General features: G+C 39.5%; 1 protein-coding gene across 13 annotated transcripts in view; it reads left to right on the forward strand.

Annotated features, from left to right (window-relative positions):
• The window catches only part of LOC126354167 (phospholipid-transporting ATPase IA), a 627,555-nt gene that overhangs the window by 418,700 nt on the left and 184,649 nt on the right, over positions 1-24,206 (forward strand). For all 13 annotated transcript variants that reach the window (XR_007565271.1, XM_050003592.1, XM_050003597.1 and 10 more), the window contains exons 5-7: positions 19,806-20,003; positions 20,636-20,913; positions 22,944-23,053. Coding sequence is in view for 12 of the 13 variants with exons in the window: in XM_050003592.1 (XP_049859549.1) it covers positions 19,806-20,003; positions 20,636-20,913; positions 22,944-23,053 (586 nt within the window). In the remaining variant the exon portion in view is untranslated. The remainder of the gene's footprint in view (positions 1-19,805; positions 20,004-20,635; positions 20,914-22,943; positions 23,054-24,206) is intronic.

The following is a 24,206-nucleotide window of genomic DNA, read 5'->3' on the forward strand; positions in this document are numbered from 1 at the left end:
ATTCAACTCAATAGAAAGCGTTGTGGAGAAGGCAAACCACACTGTGTTTTATTGGCAGAACACTTAGAAGATGCAACAGATCTACTAAAGAGACTGCCTAATACTATGCTTGTCCATCCTCTTTTTGGAGTACTGCTGCGCCTCATGGAATCATTACCAGTTAGGATTAAAGGAGTACACTGAGACAGTGCAAAGAAGAATGGTACATTTTGTTTTATCAAGAACTGGGCGAGAGAGTCTCAGACATGATACAGGATTTTGGATGAACATAATTGAAACAAAGGCGTTTCTCATTGCAACAGGATCTTCTCACAAAAATTTCAAACACAACTTTCTCATCCGAACGCGAAAGCATTTTGTCGACGCCAGCCTACACAAGGAGGAACAATTATCATAATAAAATAAAGGAAATCATAGCTTGCACGGAAAAATATAGTTGTTCATAATTTCCGTGCACTGCTCAAAAGTGGAATAAAAGAGAATTATTGCGAAGGTGGTTCGATGAACCTTCTGCCAGGAACTTAAGTGTGATTTGCAGGGTAGCTATGTAGACGTATATGTAGCTAGTGAAATGACGGTCATACTTAATGCTGTGAAGGTTCACGACGGCCCCATGTGCCTATATCCAAGGGGCTGATATATTGTTGATTCAGGTGTGTAGGATCATACAGCCATATTGCATAACTTGAGCCAGGTACTGGCTTGCTTGCAGCAAGACAAGTACCACACAGATGGTGCTACAGGGTCAGCACTGCAACAATTGTTGCAGCCTCCTTGACAAGGCAGCAAATAGAGGCATGCCAGTGGTGGTGTGCCCAACGATAACACTGGATGCAGGCATGGCACTGTTATCTTCTCAGACAAGTTCTGGTTGTGCATACAGCATCATGTTGGGCATGTCTTTATGTGGAGGCTCTGGGGAAAACAAACATTGCCACGTTACACTCATCACTATTGTACTGGATAAACAACATGACCACATCTGATTCACATAGCTAGTAATGTGGAAATCAGCCATTACATTTCTGATATATTAAGGCTGATGGCTGTGCTCTATCTTCAAGGTCTGTGTGACATTATGACCACCTGTTAAATAGCCTGTTGTTTCACTTTTCAAACACAGTGTAACAGAGATTCTGCTTGGTATGGATTCTGAGATGGTTTACAGAAATGCAGCTGGCACCTTAAGTGTGTACCAATGGGTGCAGAGCAGGCACATTTGCTGGCCAAGACACTGATGTGAGTTCACTAGAACACCCCTCAAACCACTGGAGCATGATTCTGACTTTGCAGTATAGACAGTTATCCTGCTGGAAGATGCCATCACCGTAGGGAAGATTTCAAGTATGAAGCGATGCAAATGGTCCACAATAATGTTCACATAGTTCACTGCTGTCGCCAATGGCCTTGGTGCAGTGGTACCACCATTTCCTGTCAGATCACCGAAGCGCTGTCGGGGGTGACCATCTGGTGTGTGCTGTTGGCAAATAGGTTGCACTCGGCCCTTGTGAGACATACTGAGGAGCTACTTGATCAAGAAGTAGCGGCTCCAGTTTCGTAAATTGTCATATGGCCACAAGCCCCTCCAGATCCGTATCCAGTGATGCCTGTGGACTGAGGATGACACAGCGGCTGGTTGGTGCCATTGGGCCTTCATGGACTGTTCGAGTGGAGTTCACTGCTGTCATGGTGCCTTCGAGTACTACCATAGGTCCCATAGAATCCCAACTCAGTGTACCTTGTAGCATAATTATGCCGTCAGTGGCCTGCATCTGTGGCATGAAGCATGTTTCAAGCAGCCATTTGCCTGGATGACAGTGTGTAAGCACCCAATCGTCGACCTGGTGTAGCAATAAATGTGTTTCATTCAACAGGCAACACATTTCTATTGATACACGGTGAACAGTCAGTGGTATTGTGCCCACTACAATTATAAATGATGATGTCGATACAGGAATACATAGGAGTTGTATGATGTGGAGCTCCATGTTGAACAATGGCCTTTGAACAGGGTGCTCTGAAACATATGTGCCTGTACCAGTATTGTTCTCTGTCATCAGATCTGCCACAGATTGTGATGAGCCATGGTCATCCAATGTCATAAGGCCTACTCTTTATTTCACCATCCTTCAACCACTTTCCACAGGTGCTTATGACCGTAGTACATCAACAGGTGACCAGCTTCACTGTTTCAGAAATTCTTGTTTCCAGCCACAGTGCCACAACAATGTGCCCTTTTATCAAAACCGCTTATGTCAGTGGATTTTCCCACTTGCCTCCCTTATCTTCACCATAACATCTACCCATTCATATCTGTTCCACTTACATTCTTTCCTTTCAGCATCACATGCCCACAGCAGCACCAGGAGGCATTCAGTCTCACAGTGGACAGTGATCATAATGTTTTTGCTCATCATTATATTGCAAAATGACTTGTCACCCATGCTGTCCTCACTTTCTTCAATACTGGGGATACTGAATTGTTGCCCTGACCAGCACATTGTACAGATCTCGTCTACCAGGAACATTTGGTCATGGGTTTGTAATAGTCTGGCACTCTACCACTCATCAGCCACTACAATTGATGAATTCTGGCATAGATGTGAAGCAGCATGGAATGATACATGTATTTGTCATCTAAGCTCAGTTCAATTGAATGACAGGCTGGGTTAGAACTGCTGTTATTGCCAGAGTTGGCAGCTCTGTATGCTTTCAAAGAGTCAAAAAATTTAATGATTTAATCTTCCAGTATACTGTACATTCAAAATAAGTAAAATTTCATTACTTGCTATCTTTTCTTTTCAATGTTGTTGTTGTTGTGGTCTTCAGTCCTGAAACTGGTTTGATGCAGCTCTCCATGCTACTCTATCCTGTGCAAGCTTCTTCATCTCCCAGTACCTACTGCAACCTACATCCTTCTGAATCTGCTTAGTGTAGTCATCTCTTGGTCTCCCTCTACAATTTTTACCCTCCACACTGCCCTCCAATACTAAATTGGTGATCCCTTGATGCCTCAGAACATGTCCTACCAACCAATCCCTTCTTCTGGTCAAGTTGTGCCACAAACTTCTCTTCTCCCCAATCTGATTCAATACTTCCTCATTAGTTATGTGATCTACCCATGTAATCTTCAGCATTCTTCTGTAGCACCACATTTCGAAAGCTTCTATTCTCTTCTTGTCCAAACTATTTATCGTCCATGATTCACTTCCATACATGGCTACACTCCATACAAATACTTTCAGAAATGACTTCCTGACACTTAAATCTATACTCGATGTTAACAAACTTCTCTTCTTCAGAAACGCTTTCCTTGCCATTGCCAGTCTACATTTTATATCCTCTCTACTTCGACCATCATCAGTTATTTTGCTCCCCAAATAGCAAAACTCCTTTACTACTTTAAGTGTCTCACTTATATACTCCTCTAAAGACACTGTCCATTCCATTCAACTGCTCTTCCAAGTCCTTTGCTGTCTCTGACAGAATTACAATGTCGTCGGCGAACCTCAAAGTTTTTATTTCTTCTCCATGGACTTTAATACCTACTCCGAATTTTTCTTTTGTTTCCTTCACTGCTTGCTCAATATACAGATTGAATAACATCGGGGATAGACTACAGCCCTGTCTCACTCCCTTCCCAACCACTGCTTCCCTTTCATGTCCCTCGACTCTTATAACTGCCATCTGGTTTCTGTACAAATTGTAAATAGCCTTTCGCTCCCTGTATTTTACCCCTGCCACCTTTAGAATTTGAAAGAGAGTATTCCAGTCAACATAGTCAAAAGCTTTCTCTAAGTCTACAAATGCTAGAAACGTAGGTTTGCCCTTCCTTAAACTAGCTTCTAAGATAAGTCGTAGGGTCAGTATTGCCTCACGTGTTCCAACATTTCTACGGAATCCAAACTGATCTTCCCCGAGGTCGGCTTCTACTAGTTTTTTTCATTCGTCTGTAAAGAACTCGTGTTAGTATTTTGCAGCTGTGACTTATTAAACTGATAGTTCGGTAATTTTCACATCTGTCAACACCTGCTTTCTTTGGGATTGGAATTATTATATTCTTCTTGAAGTCTGAGGGTATTTCGCCTGTCTCGTACATCTTGCTCACCAGATGGTAGAGTTTTGTCAGGAATGGCTCTCCCAAGGCCGTCAGTAGTTCCAATGGAATGTTGTCTACTCCAGGGGACTTGTTTCGACTCAGGTCTTTCAGTGATCTGTCAAACTCTTCACGCAGTATCGTATCTCCCATTTTATCTTCATCTACATCCTCTTCCATTTCCATAATATTGTCCTTAAGTACATCGCCCTTGTATAGACCCTCTATATACTCGTCCACCTTTCTGCTTTCCCTTCTGTGATTAGAACTGGTTTTCCATCTGAGCTCTTAATATTCATACAAGTGGTCCTCTTTTCTCCAAAGGTCTCTTTAATTTTCCTGTAGGCAGTATCTATCTTACCCCTAGTGAGATAAGCCTCTACATCCTTACATTTGTCCTCTAGCCATCCCTGCTTAGCCATTTTGCACTTCCTGTCGATGTCATTTTTGAGATGTTTGTATTTCTTTTTGCTTGCTTCATTTACTGCATTTTTATATTTTCTCCTTTCATCAATTAAATTCAATATTTCTTCTGTTACCCAAGGATTTCTTCTAGCCCTCGTCTTTTTACCTACTTGATCCTCTGGTGCCTTCACTACTTCATCCCTCAGAGCTACCCATTCTTCTTCTATTGTATTTCTTTCCCCCATTCCTGTCAATTGCTCCCTTATGCTCTCCTTGAAACTCTGTACAACCCAACCTCTGGTTCTTTTAGTTTATCCAGGTCCCATCTCCTTAAATTCCCACCTTTTTTGCAGTTTCTTCAGTTTTAATCTACAGGTCATAACCAACAGATTGTGGTCAGAGTCCACATCTGCCCCTGGAAATGTCTTACAATTTAAAACCTGGTTCCTAAATCTCTGTCGTACCATTATATAATCTATCTGAAACCTGTCAGTATCTCCAGGCTTCTTCCATGTATACAGCTTTCTTTTATGATTCTTGAACCAAGTGTTACCTATGATTAAGTTGTGCTCTGTGCAAAATTCTACCAGGCGGCTTCCTCTTTCATTTCTTTGCTTCAGTCCATATTCACCTACTACATTTCCTTCTCTCCCTTTTCCTACTACCGCATTCCAGTCACCCATGACTATTAAATTTCCGTCACCCTTCACTATCTGAATAATTTCTTTTATTTGGTCATACATTTCTTCAATTTCTTCGTCATCTGCAGAGCTAGTTGCCATATAAACTTGTACTACTGTAGTAGGTGTGGGCTTCGTATCTATCTTGGCCACAATAATGCGTTCACTATGTTGTTTGTAGTAGCTTACCTGCATTCCTATTTTCATATTCATTATTAAACCTACTCCTGCATTACCCCTATTTGATTTTGTGTTTATAACCCTGTAGTCACCTGACCAGAAGTCTTGTTCCTCCTGCCACCGAACTTCACTAATTCCCACTATATCTAACTTTAACCTATCCATTTCCCTTTTTAAATTTTCTAACCTACCTGCCTGATTAAGGGATCTGACATTCCACGCTCTGACCCGTAGAACGCCAGTTTTCTTTCTCCTGATAATGACATCCTCTTTAGTAGTCCCCGCCCGGAGATCCGAATGGAGGATTAATTTACCTCCGGAATATTTTACCCAAGAGGATGCCATCATCATTTAATCATACAGTAAAGCTGCATGCCCTCGGGAAAAATTACGGCTGTAGTTTCCCCTTGCTTTCAGCCGTTCGCAGTACCAGCACAGCAAGGCTGTTTTGGTTATTGCTACAAGGCCAGATTAGTCAATCATCCAGACTGTTGTCCCTGCAACTACTGAAAAGGCTGCTGCCCCTCTTCAGGAACCACACGTTTGTCTGGCCTCTCAACAGATAGCACTCCGTTGTGGTTGCACCTACGGTACGGCTATCTGTATCGCTGAGGCACGCAAGCCTCCCCACCAACGGCAAGGTCCATGGCTCATGGAGGGGGGGGGGGGGGGTGTTCTTTTCAATAATGTATACATATTTCTTGTTAACAACTTCTTGATTTTCTTTCATGATTTCAGGTTTACAAATTAAATAAATGGAATTTTGAGACTTGGTAGCATGTTTTAAAATTTTAAGCAAATGCATTATTTTCTAACACTGAAGTTAATATTGGCTTCATCACTGTCCTAATTGAAACATTTGCATGTTTGAAAATGTTGACATTGTATTGGCATTAAATATTGGTTTATGGATGGTTGAATTGAGTTTTACATCCTACTGGCTTTTGTAATCACACACACACACACACACACATCTACATCTACATCTACATCCGTACTCCGCAAGCCACCTGACGGTGTGTGGCGGAGGGTACCCTGAGTACCTCTATCGGTTCTCCCTTCTATTCCAGTCTCGTATTGTACGTGGAAAGAAGGATTGTCGGTATGCTTCTGTGTGGGCTCTAATCTCTCTGATTTTATCCTCATGGTCTCTTCGCGAGATATACGTAGGAGGGAGCAATATACTGCTTGACTCTTCGGTGAAGGTATGTTCTCGAAACTTCAACAAAAGCCCGTACCGAGCTACCGAGCGTCTCTCCTGCAGAGTCTTCCACTGGAGTTTATCTATCATCTCCGTAACGCTTTCGCAATTACTAAATGATCCTGTAACGAAGCGCGCTGCTCTCCGTTGGATCTTCTCTATCTCTTCTATCAACCCTACCTGGTGCGGATCCCACACTGCTGAGCAGTATTCAAGCATTGGGCGAACAAGCGTACTGTAACCTACTTCCTTTGTTGTCGGATTGCATTTCCTTAGGATTCTTCCAATGAATCTCAGTCTGGCATCTGCTTTACCGACGATCAACTTTATATGATCATTCCATTTTAAATCACTCCTAATGCGTACTCCCAGATAATTTATGGAATTAACTGCTTCCAGTTGCTGACCTGCTATTTTGTAGCTAAATGATAAGGGACCTATCTTTCTATGTATTCGCATCACATTACACTTCGCTACATTGAGATTCAATTGCCATTCCGTGCACCATGCGTCAATTCGCTGCAGATCCTCCTGCATTTCAGTACAATTTTCCATTGTTGCAACCTCTCGATACACCACAGCATCATCTGCAAAAAGCCTCAGTGAACTTCCGATGTCATCCACCAGGTCATTTATGTATATTGTGAATAGCAACGGTCCTATGACACTCCCCTGTGGCACACCTGAAATCACTCTTACTTCGGAAGACTTCTCTCCATTGAGAATGACGTGCTGCGTTCTGTTATCTAGGAACTCCTCAATCCAATCACACAATTGATCTGATAGTCCGTATGCTCTTACTTTGTTCATTAAACGACTATGGGGAACTGTGTCAAACGCCTTGCGGAAGTCAAGAAACACGGCATCTACCTGTGAACCCGTGTCTAAGGCCCTCTGAGTCTCGTGGACGAATAGCGCGAGCTGGGTTTCACACAATCGTCTTTTTCGAAACCCATGCTGATTCCTACAGAGTAGATTTCTAGTCTCCAGAAAAGACATTATACTCGAACATAATACGTGTTCCAAAATTCTACAACTGATCGACGTTAGAGATATAGGTCTATAGTTCTGCACATCTGTTCGACGTCCCTTCTTGAGAACGGGGATGACCTGTGCCCTTTTCCAATCCTTTGGAACGCTTCGCTCTTCTAGAGACCTATGGTACACCGCTGCTAGAAGGGGGGCAAGTTCCTTCGCGTACTCTGTGTAAAATCGAACTGGTATCCCATCAGGACCAGCGGCCTTTCCTCTTTTGAGCGATTTTAATTGTTTCTCTATCCCTCTGTCATCTACTTCGATATCTACCATTTTGTCAACTGTGCGACAATCTAGAGAAGGAAGCACAGTGCAGTCTTCCTCTGTGAAACAGCTTTGGAAGAAGACATTTAGTAATTCGGCCTTTAGTCTGTCATCCTCTGTTTCAGTACCATTTTGGTCACAGAGTGTCTGGACATTTTGTTTTGATCCACCTACCGCTTTGACATAGGACCAAAATTTCTTAGGATTTTCTGCCAAGTCAGTACATAGAACGTTACTTTCGAATTCATTGAAAGCCTCTCGCATAGCCCTCCTCACACTACATTTCGCGTAATTTTTGTTTGTCTGCAAGGCTTTGGCTATGTTTATGTTTGCTGTGAAGTTCCCTTTGCTTCCGCAGCAGTTTTCTAACTCGGTTGTTGTACCACGGTGGCTCTTTTCCATCTCTTACGATCTTGCTTGGCACATACTCATCTAACGCATATTGTACCATGGTTTTGAACTTTGTCCACTGATCCTCAACACTATCTGCACTTGAGACAAAACTTTTGTGTTGAGCCGTCAGGTACTCTGTAATCTGCTTTTTGTCACTTTTGCTAAACAGAAAAATCTTCCTACCTTTTTTAATATTTCTATTTACGGCTGAAATCATCGACGCAGTAACCGCTTTATGATCGCTGATTCCCTGTTCTGCATTAACTGATTCAAATAGTTCGGGTCTGTTTGTCACCAGAAGGTCTAATATATTATCGCCACGAGTCGGTTTTCTGTTTAACTGCTCAAGGTAGTTTTCAGATAAAGCACTTAAAAATATTTCACTGGATTCTTTGTCCCTGCCACCCGTTATGAACGTTTGAGTCTCCCAGTCTATATCCGGCAAATTAAAATCTCCACCCAGAACTATAACATGGTGGGGAAATCTACTCGAAATATTTTCCAAATTATTCTTCAGGTGCTGAGCCACAACAGCTGCTGAGCCCGGGGGCCTATAGAGACATCCAATTACCATGTCTGAGCCTGCTTTAACCGTGACCTTCACCCAAATCATTTCACAAAGATATTTTGTAGAGATTCAGTTAGATTTCCAAAGTTAAGTGTTAAGTTGTAGTATTTTGAACCGAAAGCAGAATTCAGCTGTGTAAGGCTGAGTTGTTGTTGTTGTTGTTGTTGTTAACTTACACATGTTGTAGCCTTTTAGGGTCTTTAAATTTACATTGTATAAATTGCTGACTCTTTAAAGAATCAAATTTCCATATGTAAAACAGTTTCAAATGACTGATTACTTTGCTGATGATTTAGTGTGTTAAATATTTGAGATTAAGCAGGTAATGATAAAAGTTTGGAAAAGGTTTGAAATTATGCTTAGAGTTTATTGGAAGTCACTAGATGTTCTCATTATGAAACACTTGATGGGTAATTTGTGTTCTGTTCTAAGCAGAAGACAGTTTCTCATGCATTTCAGTTTTTATGACACCATATCTCCTGAAGTAACTGTCAAACAATGATATAATTTTGCAGACACACTCAGTGGTATATGTGGATACTGTCTGCAAGGTGTGTTGTTTGTGGAGTCGGTAGTAAATAAGTATTAAAATGTCATTTGATGCTGAAGTTTTACTGCATGAATAGCAAAAATTTATTAAACGATAAACTTCTTTCCTTTTATCATTTTATGGGGAGTGTCAGCAAGAAAAAGTTTCATAAAGGTTTGAAATTATGTATCAAGTTTATTGAATTCGCCCTAAGTGCTCTCTTCTTCAAATACTGGATGAATAAAGTACAGAAATTTACGTGCCGTCTGTCATGCTGCCTCAAGATAAACAGAGAGTTTCTAACTGTATTACTAGTCTTATCGTGTTAAACTTTCAACATCAAATTAAATGAGTATATTATGACAACATCTCAGATTTTTAAATCTGCCAATAATTGTGCAAAATACTAAAAATCAAATTTTTGTTGACCCCCAGAAGCCTTTAGGTAGGCAACCTGCAACAGCTTCTGGGTCCAGAATAGTCACTTAATAGCTCCTAATATTGTGATGGACCTCTTTGCCTGGATTAGTGTAGCAACACTGTTTGGCAAGAGCTCAACAACTCGGAAATCCCTTCGAAACATTGAGCCATGCTACCTTTATAACTGTCTATAATTGTGAAAGTGTTATTATTGATGCTCACTTTTATGCACAAACTGATCTCTCAATTATGTGGTGTAAATGTTTGGTGGGATTTATGTCAGGGGATCTGGGTGGCCAAATACTCAAGACTCATAAGCAAGGGGTCACTCTTCATCCGATCATGAGTAATTTGGGTGCTCCTACCTACAATCTAGCCAAGTATTTAGCATATCTTCTTGGCCCTCACGTCGGTAAATGTAAACAACACATTCCCAGTTCTATGGTGTATATTCAGAGATTGAAGTCCTTGTCCCTTAGTCCCTGGGATTTGCTTGTGAGTTTTCATGTTGTGCTGCTTTTTACCTGGGTTCCTCTGGAAGAATCTTTGCAGTTAATTGGTGAGAAACTGGATGAGGAAACAACCAAGCTTTGTCGCCATGTGCTGACATCGATGTACTTTTTATTCAATGACTAATATTTTGAACAGACTGATGGAGTGACTATGTGGAGCCCATTGTCCCCAATAGTCACTAATCTTTTTATGGAGGATTTTGAGGACATGGTGCTGAAGACGGCATCTTTAAAACCAACGTGTTTCTGGAGGTATGTTGACAATACGTTTATGGTGTGGCCTAATGGGAGAGAAGCTCTTGACCGCCTACTAGATCATTTTAATTCCCTGCATCCCAGCATCACGTTTACTATGGAGGTGGAAAGTGATGGTAAGCTTCCGTTTCTGGATGTTCTGGTGTACAGAAAGGATGATGGGACACAGTGTTTATCAAAAGCCTAGGCACGCGGACCGTTTACCTGCATGCTTTTAGCTGTTATCCATCATTCCAGCGTATGGGGATCCTGCGGATGTTGGCAAGAAGAGCTTATGCCATTTCAGGCAGAGAAAGCTTGACACAAGAATTGGACCATCTCAAGGTTGTGTTCAAGCAGAATGGCTATACAGATAAACAGATCCATCATGCTTTCCAGTTTGGATCTTCGCCTGAACCACCAGAAGATACCTGCAAATCGGTGGCTTTTCTAACTTTTGCTGGGGGCATTTCCTCGAAGATAGGAAGAATTCTAAAAAGATATCATATCAAAAGTATTTTTCGTCTGTCAGCCAAGATTAGAGCACTTCTTGGCTCTGTTAAGGATGACTTGGGTTTGAGGAAGCCCATTGTCTACAAGATCCCTTGACACTATGGGAAGGCTTATATTGGTCAGACAATCCGGACCATTCAGGACCGATGTGTTGAGCACCAGCAGCACACATGGCTGCTTCAGCCTGAGAAATCTGCAGTAGTGGAGTACTGTCTCACCACAGGACATAGAATGCTGTATGACGAGACACAAATGGTTGCCCCTGCATCTCGTTATTGGGACTGTGTTTTAAATGAATCCATAGAGGTTCATTTATCTGATAATCTTATTAATGGAGACAAGAGTTACCTTTTAAGTAAGACTTGGAACCCGCTGTTATCAGCAATTAAAAAACTAAGGTCTGTGTTTCGATCGACTGAATAATTTTTTTTTTAAAAAATAGCGATACTTCGATTTTGCCTGTTTTCACCACTGGCAGTGCGGTATGTTTACTTGCGCTAGAGGACAGTTACGGCACCTTCTCATGCACACGTTGTGGGCCTTCTGTGGCCTGTATAGGGGCCGCCGCTTGCACTGAGAAGTCAGTTCCGGTGAGATTGTATACCAGCACTCTCACCTGAAGATGGCGACAAGTTGGACCGCTGAAATATTATGACAAGATGACATTATGACCCGGCTGCACACTCAAGAAGAATATTATTGACCATAATTTTGTTTAGATGAGCAGTGTTGAAGTTGTTCTAAATTTTTTTTTTTTTTGCAATTGTTCATTAATTCATTTTACTCTTAATCGCCACTTAAGAAGACCCATCCCAAACATCTGTTTTGAAAGAAGAAACTAAAATGGTCCTGTGGTTACATGGCTAATGTTAGGGAAGAGAAGCTCAAACTGGAAAGAAATTTTCACTCAGCAATGGAGTGTGTGCTGATGAAACTTCCTGGTAGATTAAAACTGTGTGCTGGACTGAGAATCAACTCGGGACCTTTGCATTTAGCAGCCTAGTGCTCTACCAACTGAGCTACTGAAGCATTACTCATTGAGAAGTAGGAAATGAGGTGCTGGTGGAAGTAAAGCTATGAGGATGGGTTGTGAATCATGCTCGGGTAGCTTAGTTTGTGGAGAACTTCCCCCAAAATGCAAAGACCCCAAGATCGAGGCTTGGTCCAGCACACAGTTTTAATCTGCCAGGAAGGTTCAGATGGGCACAGTATTTGGAATTAATAAAAGCTGTTATGAGGGTCATGCAGTGCCATATGACACGCTGTATCTGAATGCAAGAAACTTTGAAAAGACAAACTTATTCTGGCTAAAAGAGTACCCTGTGAAAAATGTGTTGAAAGTTGAATGCAGCATTGCATATTGTAAAATAAGAGCAGTCTCGTACTCATACATAAGATATAATTCTTGACCAACATAATTTAAAATTTATGATCCCAGTAAATAAACTGAGATTCAAGTTCCACTCAAAAGAGAACATACAATACATCTGCATGGTGTAAGCCTCTCTGGTTTCCACTGGTATATTATTACCACACCCACAGATGTGATAAAAGTTGTTTCTGACTTCACCAATTTTAGAAATATGGATTGTTATGTTATATCTATTCACATAACTGAAGAAAACAATACGTCTTATTTGTAGACCATTCATCAGTACTTGATAAGTGATCAGAATACAGAGTGTTTTTCTAGTCACGGAAAATTTCTAAAGTAACCCAGTGTTAATTATCAAGATTAACTCCCAATCCTTTCTCTAATATTTGAGTGTGTTCTTTACATCAGCTGTGCTATTATTTTGAAAATCAGAATCTTCCCTCAAATTGTTATTGAGCACTGGACTGCATCTGAAAACAAGAACAAAATATAAGGGGTGACCAAAAGGTTTCCGTTAGATAGCTGTGCAGTCCAGAATCAGAATGCCAATAAGGCAAAATCACTGTGAGCATTGAAGCCACCATCCCACTGACACACTAGGTTGAACATTGCCTTTAGTAAAACACTGTATCCTGCTGAGTGAAGAAATCCATAACTGGCTGTTGCATACCCTTGTCGTACAGCAACTGTCAACCTTTCAAGGTCTTTTTTTAATGGGACTAAAGCTGTGATGATTACATGGGGAGGGATCAGGACTTTAGGGTAGGCGCTGGAGTGTCTCCCACTTGAGTTGATGTAACTTTTGTGTTATGACATTTGTAATATGAGGACATATCATGCAATATCATGAAGCAGCATGACCCCTTGTTGCACCCTTTCACAATGGTGGTTTTTGACAGACATGCTTTCCCATACACATTCTTCATTTTGATGGATGTCTTCCAGTGTTTGTCCTTTGACAGCCAAGGAAAGAATAATAGCATGCAGATCCTTTCAGGACACTTTTGGTGATAATGTTGCCACATTTTCGAATTTACTGCACACTCTTTGGAAAGACATGAATGTCACACTAATTCCTTGGCTACATGTCAGGGCTCATGTACCCACATCAGAGTCATGCTATGTTGCATGTACGCTGCAGCATTGCCCTCAAATAGAAACGTTTAGAGTATCCCTTATATCTGTAGTGTTTTGTCATTTAAGTAAAGCCTTTCACTGTATCCCCTGCAATATTCTGCTTGAAATTCTTGAATAGTATGAGATAATTAACTCATCCTTAGCTGTGATTTGATAATATTTAAGCAACATGGGACAATTTGCCTCAGGTGAAAACAGGCACTGTTCTGTAAGGGAAGTAAAGGGTTCAGTCCTGGGACTAAATTGGTCAGTCATCTTGGGCTTCAGTCAGTTATCTGTTATGCAGATGATACAAAACTGTTTAATGCATGTCACAATGCTATAGAACTGCACTGTGCTATGCTGGAAATCCTGGACTATCTATTAAATTGGTTTGCATCTAATAAACTGCTTTGCCGACCTGTAAATCACAGCAACTTGTGTTGTGATTAACTGTGGACATAGAAGGCTAATAATTAAAAATTTTAGAAACTGGGCTGGGAGGAGAATGTCAAGGGTGTCCTCTATAATGTGAAAACTGTTAGATTTAGTCAGTGATATGTATTTAAGGATGACTTAATTCAGTTTCTTACAGTTTGTTATTGTATGACACTTTGGTCATTTCACAGACATTCTAGAAAGACAGAAGAAGGTAGGGTAAGATGATCTAAATAAATTTGTTTGTATCTTTTAAAGAAACGTAATAGCAGATAGGAAAAAATTGTGTATGCAAATTGTTTCAAAATAATGTTCATTTTTTGACTAAAAATCTTATACGATATGCCTGGTCCAAAATATGATACACATGTGATAAGCTCATACACACTGTAAAATGAGGAACTGGCGATTTCCCAATTTCAGCACTCATGTTAATAAAAGAAATGTCTTTTTCATTTAATTTAAAAATTATTTTTCCTTTTCCTGACATTCTAGTGCCACAACTTCTAGGTAATTTTCCAGTACTTTTTGTTTAGCACAGAGGTGTCTGTAGCTGTGTGAATTCCTCTTTAATCTTTGAAATTTAGTCAAGGTATAATCTCCTCCAACTACATGTACTGGATCAGTCATTACAATGGGATGTGGTGTGCATTCTTCAAAGGGATCAAAATCATACAGACTGTTGTCGCTTCTCCAAGAGATATCAGAATCTGACCGGTCCCCTCAGTTTCCTTTCTCTTTCATATAATTGCCACAGCTTTGGCCACAGGCGTAGCTTTCTATCTCTTTTGCTTTTGACCTGCATGAGTTTGCTGTATTCTTCAGAGGTATGATGTGACAACTAGTCATGATCACAGGTTTGTCTTTTTTATTATTATTCTCTGAATTGATAAATTCTCAAAGCTGTCTGAAGATTCACTGGCGTGAACAGAGATTAACTGCTTCCAGAGCCATTAGCTTCAGTTCACCTCCATCACTCTAAGACAACATGGCATCATCTTCAGAAATGTTGTGACCCAGCTCAGTGACATTTATGGATCATTCAATGTTGTTTTGTCTTGTATATTATATCTCTGAACTTCTTCGGAATCCAGTTGATGAACAGAATACTGTGACCTATCATAGGGTCAGATTCCTGTGTCCTTGATGAGCGAAATTATCTTTTTAGGCTTAAAAGTGTCTGGCCATACTTTGCAGACAGAATTCACAAATTCTACTTTTTTCTTTGCCGCTGTACTCATTCTTTGCTTTTTCGTTTACTGTGGGCTCTAAATGATTAGTGTGACCATCCTTTCTTCTACAGTATCACAGAAACAACTAAAGTAGCTTGAAAAAATGGCTGATGCCATGAAAATGTGCCAGGTAAATCATTTCTTACCTCCCAGGATCCCCATAGGGGTTTCCCCTCAAATACAATTTGAAAACATAGTGCAGTATGGGAATGAACTCTATAGATGTAGCAGTCAGGGCGAACAGGCTTAGATGGCGGGGTCATGGGAGAAGCAAGGTTACCCAAGAGACTCATTGGTTCAGCAGTAGAGGGTAGGAGGAGTCGGGGCAGACCAAGGAGAAGGTACCTGGATTCGGTTAAAAATGATTTTGAAGTAATAGGTTTAACATCAGAAGAGGCACCAATGTTAGCACTGAATAGGGGATCATGGAGGAATTTTATAAGGGGAGCTATGCTCCAGACTGAACGCTGAAAGGCATAATCAGTCTTAAATGATGATGATGATGATGATGAGTGCAGTCTGTATTCTCTGATAGGATAATGTCAACAGTAACAAGAGATATTGCAGTGCGAGCTGCTCCAAGCAAAAGACATGGTGTCTGTGTTGGTGCTGCACAATTTTCACTGAGATAAACTGATGCTACAGTGTTCCTCTTCAACACTTCAGTGTAGAGATTGTCACAGAATCAGCTAAGAAAGTCTTTGTAATTCACATGGTTATTTATACAAAGGCTGACTTCCAAAATTTCCTTTGTGTGTGGCTGTGTTTGCCTGATACATTTGCCAATTCAAAATACTAGATTCTAATGTTTGCTGTTTGTATCCATTTTGCATAACCTTCCATTGACTGAGTTGCTACTCACATGTACCAGAATAGATTGTGATATTTTGAACATTTGCAAGTGCCACAATAAACTCGTAATGTTTTCATCAACTTTAGACCTGAATTGAAATTTTTCTTATTAGTAGCCCTCATACAGAAACAATCATTACCTAATTTTGTTGTTTAATTACATGAGAAATAAGTTTATTTTTGAGAATTTCCAGAAGTTACCACTGTCCTGCGCATAAGCTATTTCATAGTAAATTGGTGTTTGTGATTTTCTTACTATAGCACATATATCCTCCCCCCATGAACCATGGACCTTGCCAAAGGTGGGGAGGCTTGCATGCCTCGCAATACAGATAGCTGTCTGTACCTTAGGTGCAACCACAATGGAGGGGTATATGTTGAGAGGCCAGACAGACATGTGGTTCCTGAAGAGGGGCAGCAGCCTTTTCAGTAGTTGCAGGGGCAACAGTCTGGATGATTGACTGATCTGGCCTTGCAACACTAACCAAAACGGCTTTGCTATGCTGGTACTGCGAACGGCTGAAAGCAAGGGGAAACTACAGCCGTAATTTTTCCCGAGGGCATGCACCTTTACTATATGGTTAAATGATGATGGTGTCCTCTTGGGTAAAATATTCTAGAGGTAAGATAGTCACCCATTTGGATCTCTGAGAGGGGACTACTCAGAGGGACGTTGTTATCAGGAGAAAGAAAACTGGCATTCTATGGATTAGAGCGTGGGATTTCATATCCCTTAATCGGGCAGGTAAGTTAGAAAATTTAAGAAGGGAAATGGATAGGTTAAAGTTAGATATAGTGCGAATTAGTGAAGTTCAGTGGCAGGAGGAACAAGACTTCTGGTCATGTGAATACAGGGTTATAAATACAAAATCAAGTAGGGGTAATGCGGGAGTAGTTTAATCATGAATTTAAAAAAAATAGGACCATGGGTAAGCTAACTACAAACAGCATAGTGAACACATTATTGTAGCAAAGATAGACATGAAGCCCACGCCCATCACAATAGTACAAGTTTATATGCCAACTAGCTCCGCAGATGACAAAGAGATTGGTGAAATGTGTGATGAGATAAAATAAATTATTCAGATAGTGAAGGGAGATGAAAATTTAATAGTCATGGGTAACTGGAATTCGATAGTAGGAAAAGGAAGAGAAGGAAAAGTAGTAGGTGAATATGGAATGGGTGTAAGGAATGAAAGAGGAAGCCGCCTGGTAGAATTTTGCACAGAGCATAACTTAATCATAGCTAACACTTGGTTCAAGAATCGTGAAAGAAGGTTGTATACATGGAAGAGATCTGTAGATAGTGGAAGGTTTCAGATAGATTATATAATTGTAAGCCAGAGATTTAGGAACCAGGTTTTAAACTGTAAGACATTTCCAGGGGCAGATGTGGACTCTGACCACAATCTATTGGTTATGAACTATAGATTAAAACTGAAGAAACTGCAAAAAGGTGGGAATTTAAGGAGATGGGACCTGGACAAACTGACAGAACCAGGGGTTATAGAGAGTTTCAGGGAGCGCATTAGGGAATTATTGATAAGAATGGGGGAAAGGAATACAGGTAGCTTTGAGAGATGATATAGTGAAGGCAGCAGAGGATCAAGTAGGTAAAAAGACGAGAGCAAGGAAAAATCCTTGGGTAACAGAAGATACATTGAATTTAATTGATTAAAAGAGAATATATGAAAATGCAGTAAATTATGCAGGCAAAAATGAGATTGATAGGAAGTGCAGAATGGCTAAGCGGGATGGATAGAGTAAAAATGTAAGGATGTAGAGGCATATATCACTGCTGCTTGTGTCTGTATCTGTATGGATGTGTGTGTGTGTGTGTGTGTGTGTGTGTGTGTGTGTGTGTGTGTGTGTGTGTGCGCGTGTGAGTATATACCTATCCTTTTTTCCCCCTAAGGTAAGTCTTTCCGCTCTCGGGATTGGAATGGCTCCTTACCCTCTCCCTTAAAACCCACATCCTTTCATCTTTCCTTCTCCTTCCCTCTTTCCTGACGAAGCAACCGCCGGTTGCGAAAGCTCATAATTTTGTGTGTGTGTTTGTGTGTTATTTTATTGTGCCTGTCTACCAGTGCTTTCCCGCTTGGTAAGTCTTGGAATCTTTGTTTTTAATATATTTTTCCCATGTGGAAGTTTCTTTCTGTTTTATTTATATTATAATATTCAGTTATTTGAAAATTGTGATGTGTCAGTTAAAAGACAAAAGATAAAATAATCTATTAATATTTATTGTGAAATGGTGTGAAAAATGTGTTTTTTGTTACCAGATGTATAGTTTTTTTATTATCTTGGTTGGGGAATCAATGTCAGATATAGAAGTAATTTCTGGTGTGCAACAGAGAAATGTATTGGGACCCTTGCTGTTCATATTGTATGTTAACGACCTTAGATAATATTGGTAGTAACCTCAGACTTTTTGCAGATGATGCATTATCTAGCTTTAATTACTGTCTGGAAGAAACTGTGCAATTATTCTCAGATCTTGATAAGTTTCCAAAGTGGTACAAAGAATGTAAACTTGTTTTAGTTGTTAAGGGGTATAAAATTGTGCACATCACAAAACAAAAAAAAAAAAACATAGTATCCTGTGACTATAATATCAATGAGTCACAGTTGGAATCAGTCACCCGATACAAATACCAGGGTGTAGCACTTTGTAGGGGTATGAAATGGAATGATCACATTTTGGAAGCTTGTGGTACGTTCCTATGGGAGCAAACTGCTAAGGTCATTGATCCCTAGGCTTACTTAATCTAACTTACACTAAGAACAAAACACACACACACACACACACACACACACACACACACACACACACACACACACACGCGCGCGCGCGCCCAAGGGAGGACTCGAACGTCCAACGGGGGGAGAGAATGATCACTTAGGCTGAGGGCTGAGTCATGGGCAAAGCAGTGGTAGACTTTGGTTTATTGGCAGAATACCGGTAACATGCAATCAGTCCACAAAGGAGATTGCTTACCAACCACTCGTGTAACATGTTCTAGAATTTTGCTCAAGTGTGTGGGACCCATACCAGATAGGACTAAAAGGGATATTTAATGTACACAGAGAAAGGCTGCACAAATGGTCACAGGTTTGTTTGATCCATGGGAGTGAGTCACAGAGATGCCAAAGAAACTGAATTGAGTGACTCTTGAAGATAAGTGTAAACTATCCCGAGAAAGCTACTTGCGAAATTTCAAGAACAAGCTTTAAATGATGACTCTAGAAAAATATACTACAACCCTCTATGCATCCATAGAGATTAGGACGACATGATTGATTTCATGTAGCATGCACAGAGGCATTTAAACAATAATTCTCCTCACACTGCAAATGTGAACGAAACAGGAAAAATCCCTAGTAACTGGTACGGGGGCGAACACTCTGCCATGCACTTCACAGTGCTTTCTACAGCATAGATGTAGATGTGGAGCTACTGCACAAAAACTGCTGAATTATTGTTAACAGCAGCAAGAAACAAATATTTCAGTGCGTAGAACTCATGATCAAACAAAATTTGGTGTATCACTTTTACGAATCATGGGAGTCACTTATGGAACGGAGCACACCATGTGCTATTGGCATTAGTTTTTAAGAATGTTTGTATAAAAGTAGTCTTTTTCTTAAAAGAATCCTCTTGGGAAAAAAAGACATAGTTTTCTTTAATGAAGATACTTTTTTCACAGTATATGGTCAATGGCGGAAAGGAAATTATTCAAATTTGTGTGACTTTAATTACAGTGAGCCACAAGCAATTTGCTACATTGAAACATCAAACCTGGATGGAGAAACAAACTTGAAAATCAGACAAGCACTGCCTGACACAGCGCATCTTTTGGAAACAAAAGATTTGACACAATTCACTGGAACATTGGAATGTGAGCTCCCAAATCGTCACTTATATGAGTTCACAGGAATCTTGAAAGAAACAAACAAACAGTATGTGGTGTCTTCTTTTCCTATCTATGTAACAGTGCTGTATACAATAATATTAGAAGGACCTAGAATATTGACAGAAATTACCTTTCAATATTTAGTGCAATAGTTATTTTGTTTTGTAAGATATTTGAAAGCGCCATTCTCAGTTATGTTACAGCTCATTTATTTATCACAAAATTTTAGTAACATTATTATTGTCTAATAGCTGCACCTAGTGATTAAAGTTATATTACATTATTATTTCAGTTGCATGTAGTTTTTACAGCTAATTCTGTCACTTTGTGTACCTGAAAGACAAGAATTGTTAGATTTGTGTGTTACACTTTTCTTAACTTTTGCTGTTTCAATAAACTCCCTTACAGATATTAACAGCAATATATCTGATAATTACACACACTCTCTCTCTCTCTCTCTCTCTCTCTCTCTCTCTCTCTCTCTCTCTCTCTCTCTCTCTCTCTCTCTCTCACACACACACACACACACACACACACACACACACATACACACACACAATCCTTTTATGCCTTCTGTGTTTAGCTTTCATTTGCAAGTTCACTTGGATAAGAAAAAGAAAAATGTATATCACAGCTCAGAATTAAAAATGTGGATATACTGATAGTATAATTTTGCAGGACATTACCACTGGGACCTGACCAGCTTTTACTTAGAGGTGCAATGCTGCGCAATACCAGCTGGATATTTGGCCTTGTGGTATATACTGGTCATGAGACCAAACTCATGAAGAATTCTACCTCAGCTCCACTGAAACGTTCTACTGTTGATAAGCTCACAAACACACAGATACTGATGTTGTTCTTCATACTCATTGTTCTGTGCCTGCTATCTGCTATATTTAATGAAATATGGACTAAGGAACATGCAAGAACTGACTGGTATATTGGTATTGATGGTAATATTTAACATCAACTTTACAATATGTTCTTTTTAACATATAATTAAAATAAATTAGAAAAAACATCTGCATGGAATGGATAGACTGTTACTCACTGTATTGAGTGGCAGACAAGCACATTAAAAAGAATCTGTTAAATATTTTAAGCTATTGAACAAATTTGGGCTTCTGTGCATGGATTACAAGTTTTGAGTATTTGTGTGTGTGTGTGTGTGTGTGTGTGTGTGTGTGTGTGTGTGTGTGTGTGTGTGTGTTATCTGAAGAAGGACTTTCTCTAATACCTTAAAACATAATGGTAATTAGGGTATTGAGAAGGTACAGGCACAGATGCTGCAGATCTGGCTCGTTACACACAAGTGTTAACTCTAGAAACTGTTGAGCCTACCATTTCTAGTCAGTCTCACTGGTGGAGACTATGTACAATGTGGTCACACTAGGAGAAGACACTGCCATGAGTAAATGGCAGATTTCATGCCAGGTGCTTTTTCACAGCTGATTAGTTCCAGTAGAATTGTGTGCTTGGTTACAGTGTCCAGCATGAGGTCTGTAATGTGTGAGGTGCATTAGAACTTGCTTTTAAGGTTCTCCTTTTTTTAATGTCTCTTCAGTTATTTAGCTAGATATAACAGTGGCCTTTACAGTCTCGTGAGAGAGGTTGTAGCTAGATCTACATGTACCACATCTCCCAGCAGTCTTAATCCGACATTACTGGTAGACTGTTCTACATATCCTCTGAATTTGGATTCATTCATGCCATTCTTTCTAAATGCTGTCATTTTCCCAAACATCGGTGTCTGTCTCTATTCTGAGATAGTGAGTTTCTAATACATTTGATATTCGAAAAGCCAATCAGCTTTATATTGTGTTGTAAATCTTACAGTAAAATAGGATAAGAAGCAACCTTGATGAATAGTGTGTGTAGGCACTCAAAGGCAAAGTTGTTTGCTAAACAAATTGCTGCTAGTAACATGATATGACTTCAAGGAAGAATGCAGATTAACAATGGCAGTTAACGAGTTTCTCCATCAAGTATTCAGTGTCCACACTTTGATGCGTGGATTAGGACACTGTCTGTCATGAGTCATTTGTAATTCATCAATATCTAACACTACACTCCTTTTATTTGTATAAATAACATTTTTTTTGTAAAATCAAGAGGGGATAAGCAAGTGCAGATATGTTCATGACCACAACAGTACAACTAAGGGCAATTACTTCAGATGTAGAACTAAATAAGAATAACAGACCATAGTTGATATATCAATAGTCAGATATGCTTGAATATTTTCACACTTTTACCTTCATGAAAAGTACAGTGATTAGTCAGAATGTAAAATGTCAGTTATTAAGCTATGTAAACATTTTTGTAGCATTCTGTATGAACAGATGAAAGTGGTACATTACAGTGGTTATAAATAATCTGATTCATTCTCAAGTGATTAATGAAATAATTATGTAGTATAGCATTTGTTTTGAACTGCTCCCAACAGTTCACATTTGAACATTCTGAATTCTTGATGCGACTATCTACTATACACTGACTCATGTGTTAACAAAATGTTTTGAGAGTATTTGACAGGCATCGTCTGTGCAGAAATGATGTCCGTGAATTGAAGCTCTGTGTGTGATGCTTCAGGACTTTGCTGCTTGCCATGATTAAATGTGAGCTGTACATCTGCTGTTCATCAGAGTTAATATTGAGTAAATTATTACTGTTGCTGTTTTTCCCTCCTTCAATTTATGTGCCCTTAGCCTCACACTGTTAGAAGTGCATATCAATCTTCTTGCATTATGGTTTTTGTTCTGTCATCCTTATCATCTCACTTTATTGATATTCCTTTTGGTTTTAGTTTCTTGGAGATGTTCCTATATTTTGAAATAAGTAAGCAACAGATTTATTTAATTGGTTTATTGTGAAATGTAATATTGAGTTGTGCTAGAGAATGCTTGTGACATTTAAAAAAAGTTTGTATTGTATTTATCATTTTGTTTTCTTACTTTGTAATACAGTATGTTTTCATTTTCAGAAATGATTAATCTCAACTTTGGATATAATCTTCTGACATTCATAATATTGTACAACAACCTGATACCAATATCCTTACAAGTTTCTCTTGAAGTTGTTCGTTTTGTACAGGTCAGTACTTTAATGTGAATGGTGTAAATGCAGTGCCAGTTTTGTAATTTACCTGAGTTTCCTTTTTGATCAAAAGGGAGATGACACTTCATATTTTCTATATAGTAGGCTTCAGAAATTGGTAACTGTTTTGCTCTAATAATTCACTGAAGTTCTAAATTTCTCACTGATTTTGTAACATTTGAAATTACTTTGGATCTAGTAACAACAAAAATAATCCATTTTTGAAAATGTAGTGTAATTGTATAGATAAAAAGTCTACTCCCCAAGCAGTAGTAGGAGTACAAAACATAAAAGGTATTTCAGTTTGCAAGCTTTTGGGGCCAGTGGCACCTCCTTCTGATGGAAGGTTTGAAGGGTAAGGGAGAGGTGTGAAGGAAAAGGACTGGTGAGGTTTATGGTAAGGGGGAGAGTTCAAAAAAGTCACCCAGAACCTAGGATCTGGGGTGACTTACCGGACTGGATGAGAAGGAAAGGTGATTCTTATGGACTGCACTGAACGAGATTTGGAAACCTGAGAGCTTAAAGGTGGAAGATAGATAGTATGCAAGACGGAGATTCCTGTTAAAACACCATACATGAGTTAATAAGAGCAAAAAGCTAAATGCTTGTATGTGATAGAGGTGAGAGGGTGCATAAAAAGACAGGTTTAGAAAATGAAAGGTGTAGAAAACTAAAAGGGAGTAAAGAAAGGAATAGTTACTTTGAAGAAATGCAGAGACAGAAGGAATTAACATAAATTAAGTCCAGGCAGAGACCTGGACATTGAGGAAGGAAGGTGAAAGAAGATTGGAGGCACTAGAGATGTGGATATAGAGATAAAGATAAGTTATTTAGGTTGTAATTAATTGTAGTTGAACACTTTTAACTAATTAAATATGTTCCTTAGTGTACTCTTCAAGCTCACCATTAAAAGTTTTTCTCTTATTTGCGTAGTGTTCTAGTAATCGCGAAAAGTTCATTTGTTTACTTACTGCTGCTTAGGCCTAATTTTTTGTGTGTGCATATTTAGCATTATACCGCAATTGGAAGTGCATTTGCTGTAATTTAACTGATTAAATACGTTCATTAGGCTGCCTTTCAAGCTCACCATTAAAGGTTTTCCTTTTATTTGTGTATTGTTCCAGTAATCGCGAAAAGTTTGTTTTGTTTA

Source organism: Schistocerca gregaria, chromosome 3 (assembly GCF_023897955.1).
Source record: "Schistocerca gregaria isolate iqSchGreg1 chromosome 3, iqSchGreg1.2, whole genome shotgun sequence".
Classification (NCBI taxonomy): domain Eukaryota; kingdom Metazoa; phylum Arthropoda; class Insecta; order Orthoptera; family Acrididae; genus Schistocerca; species Schistocerca gregaria.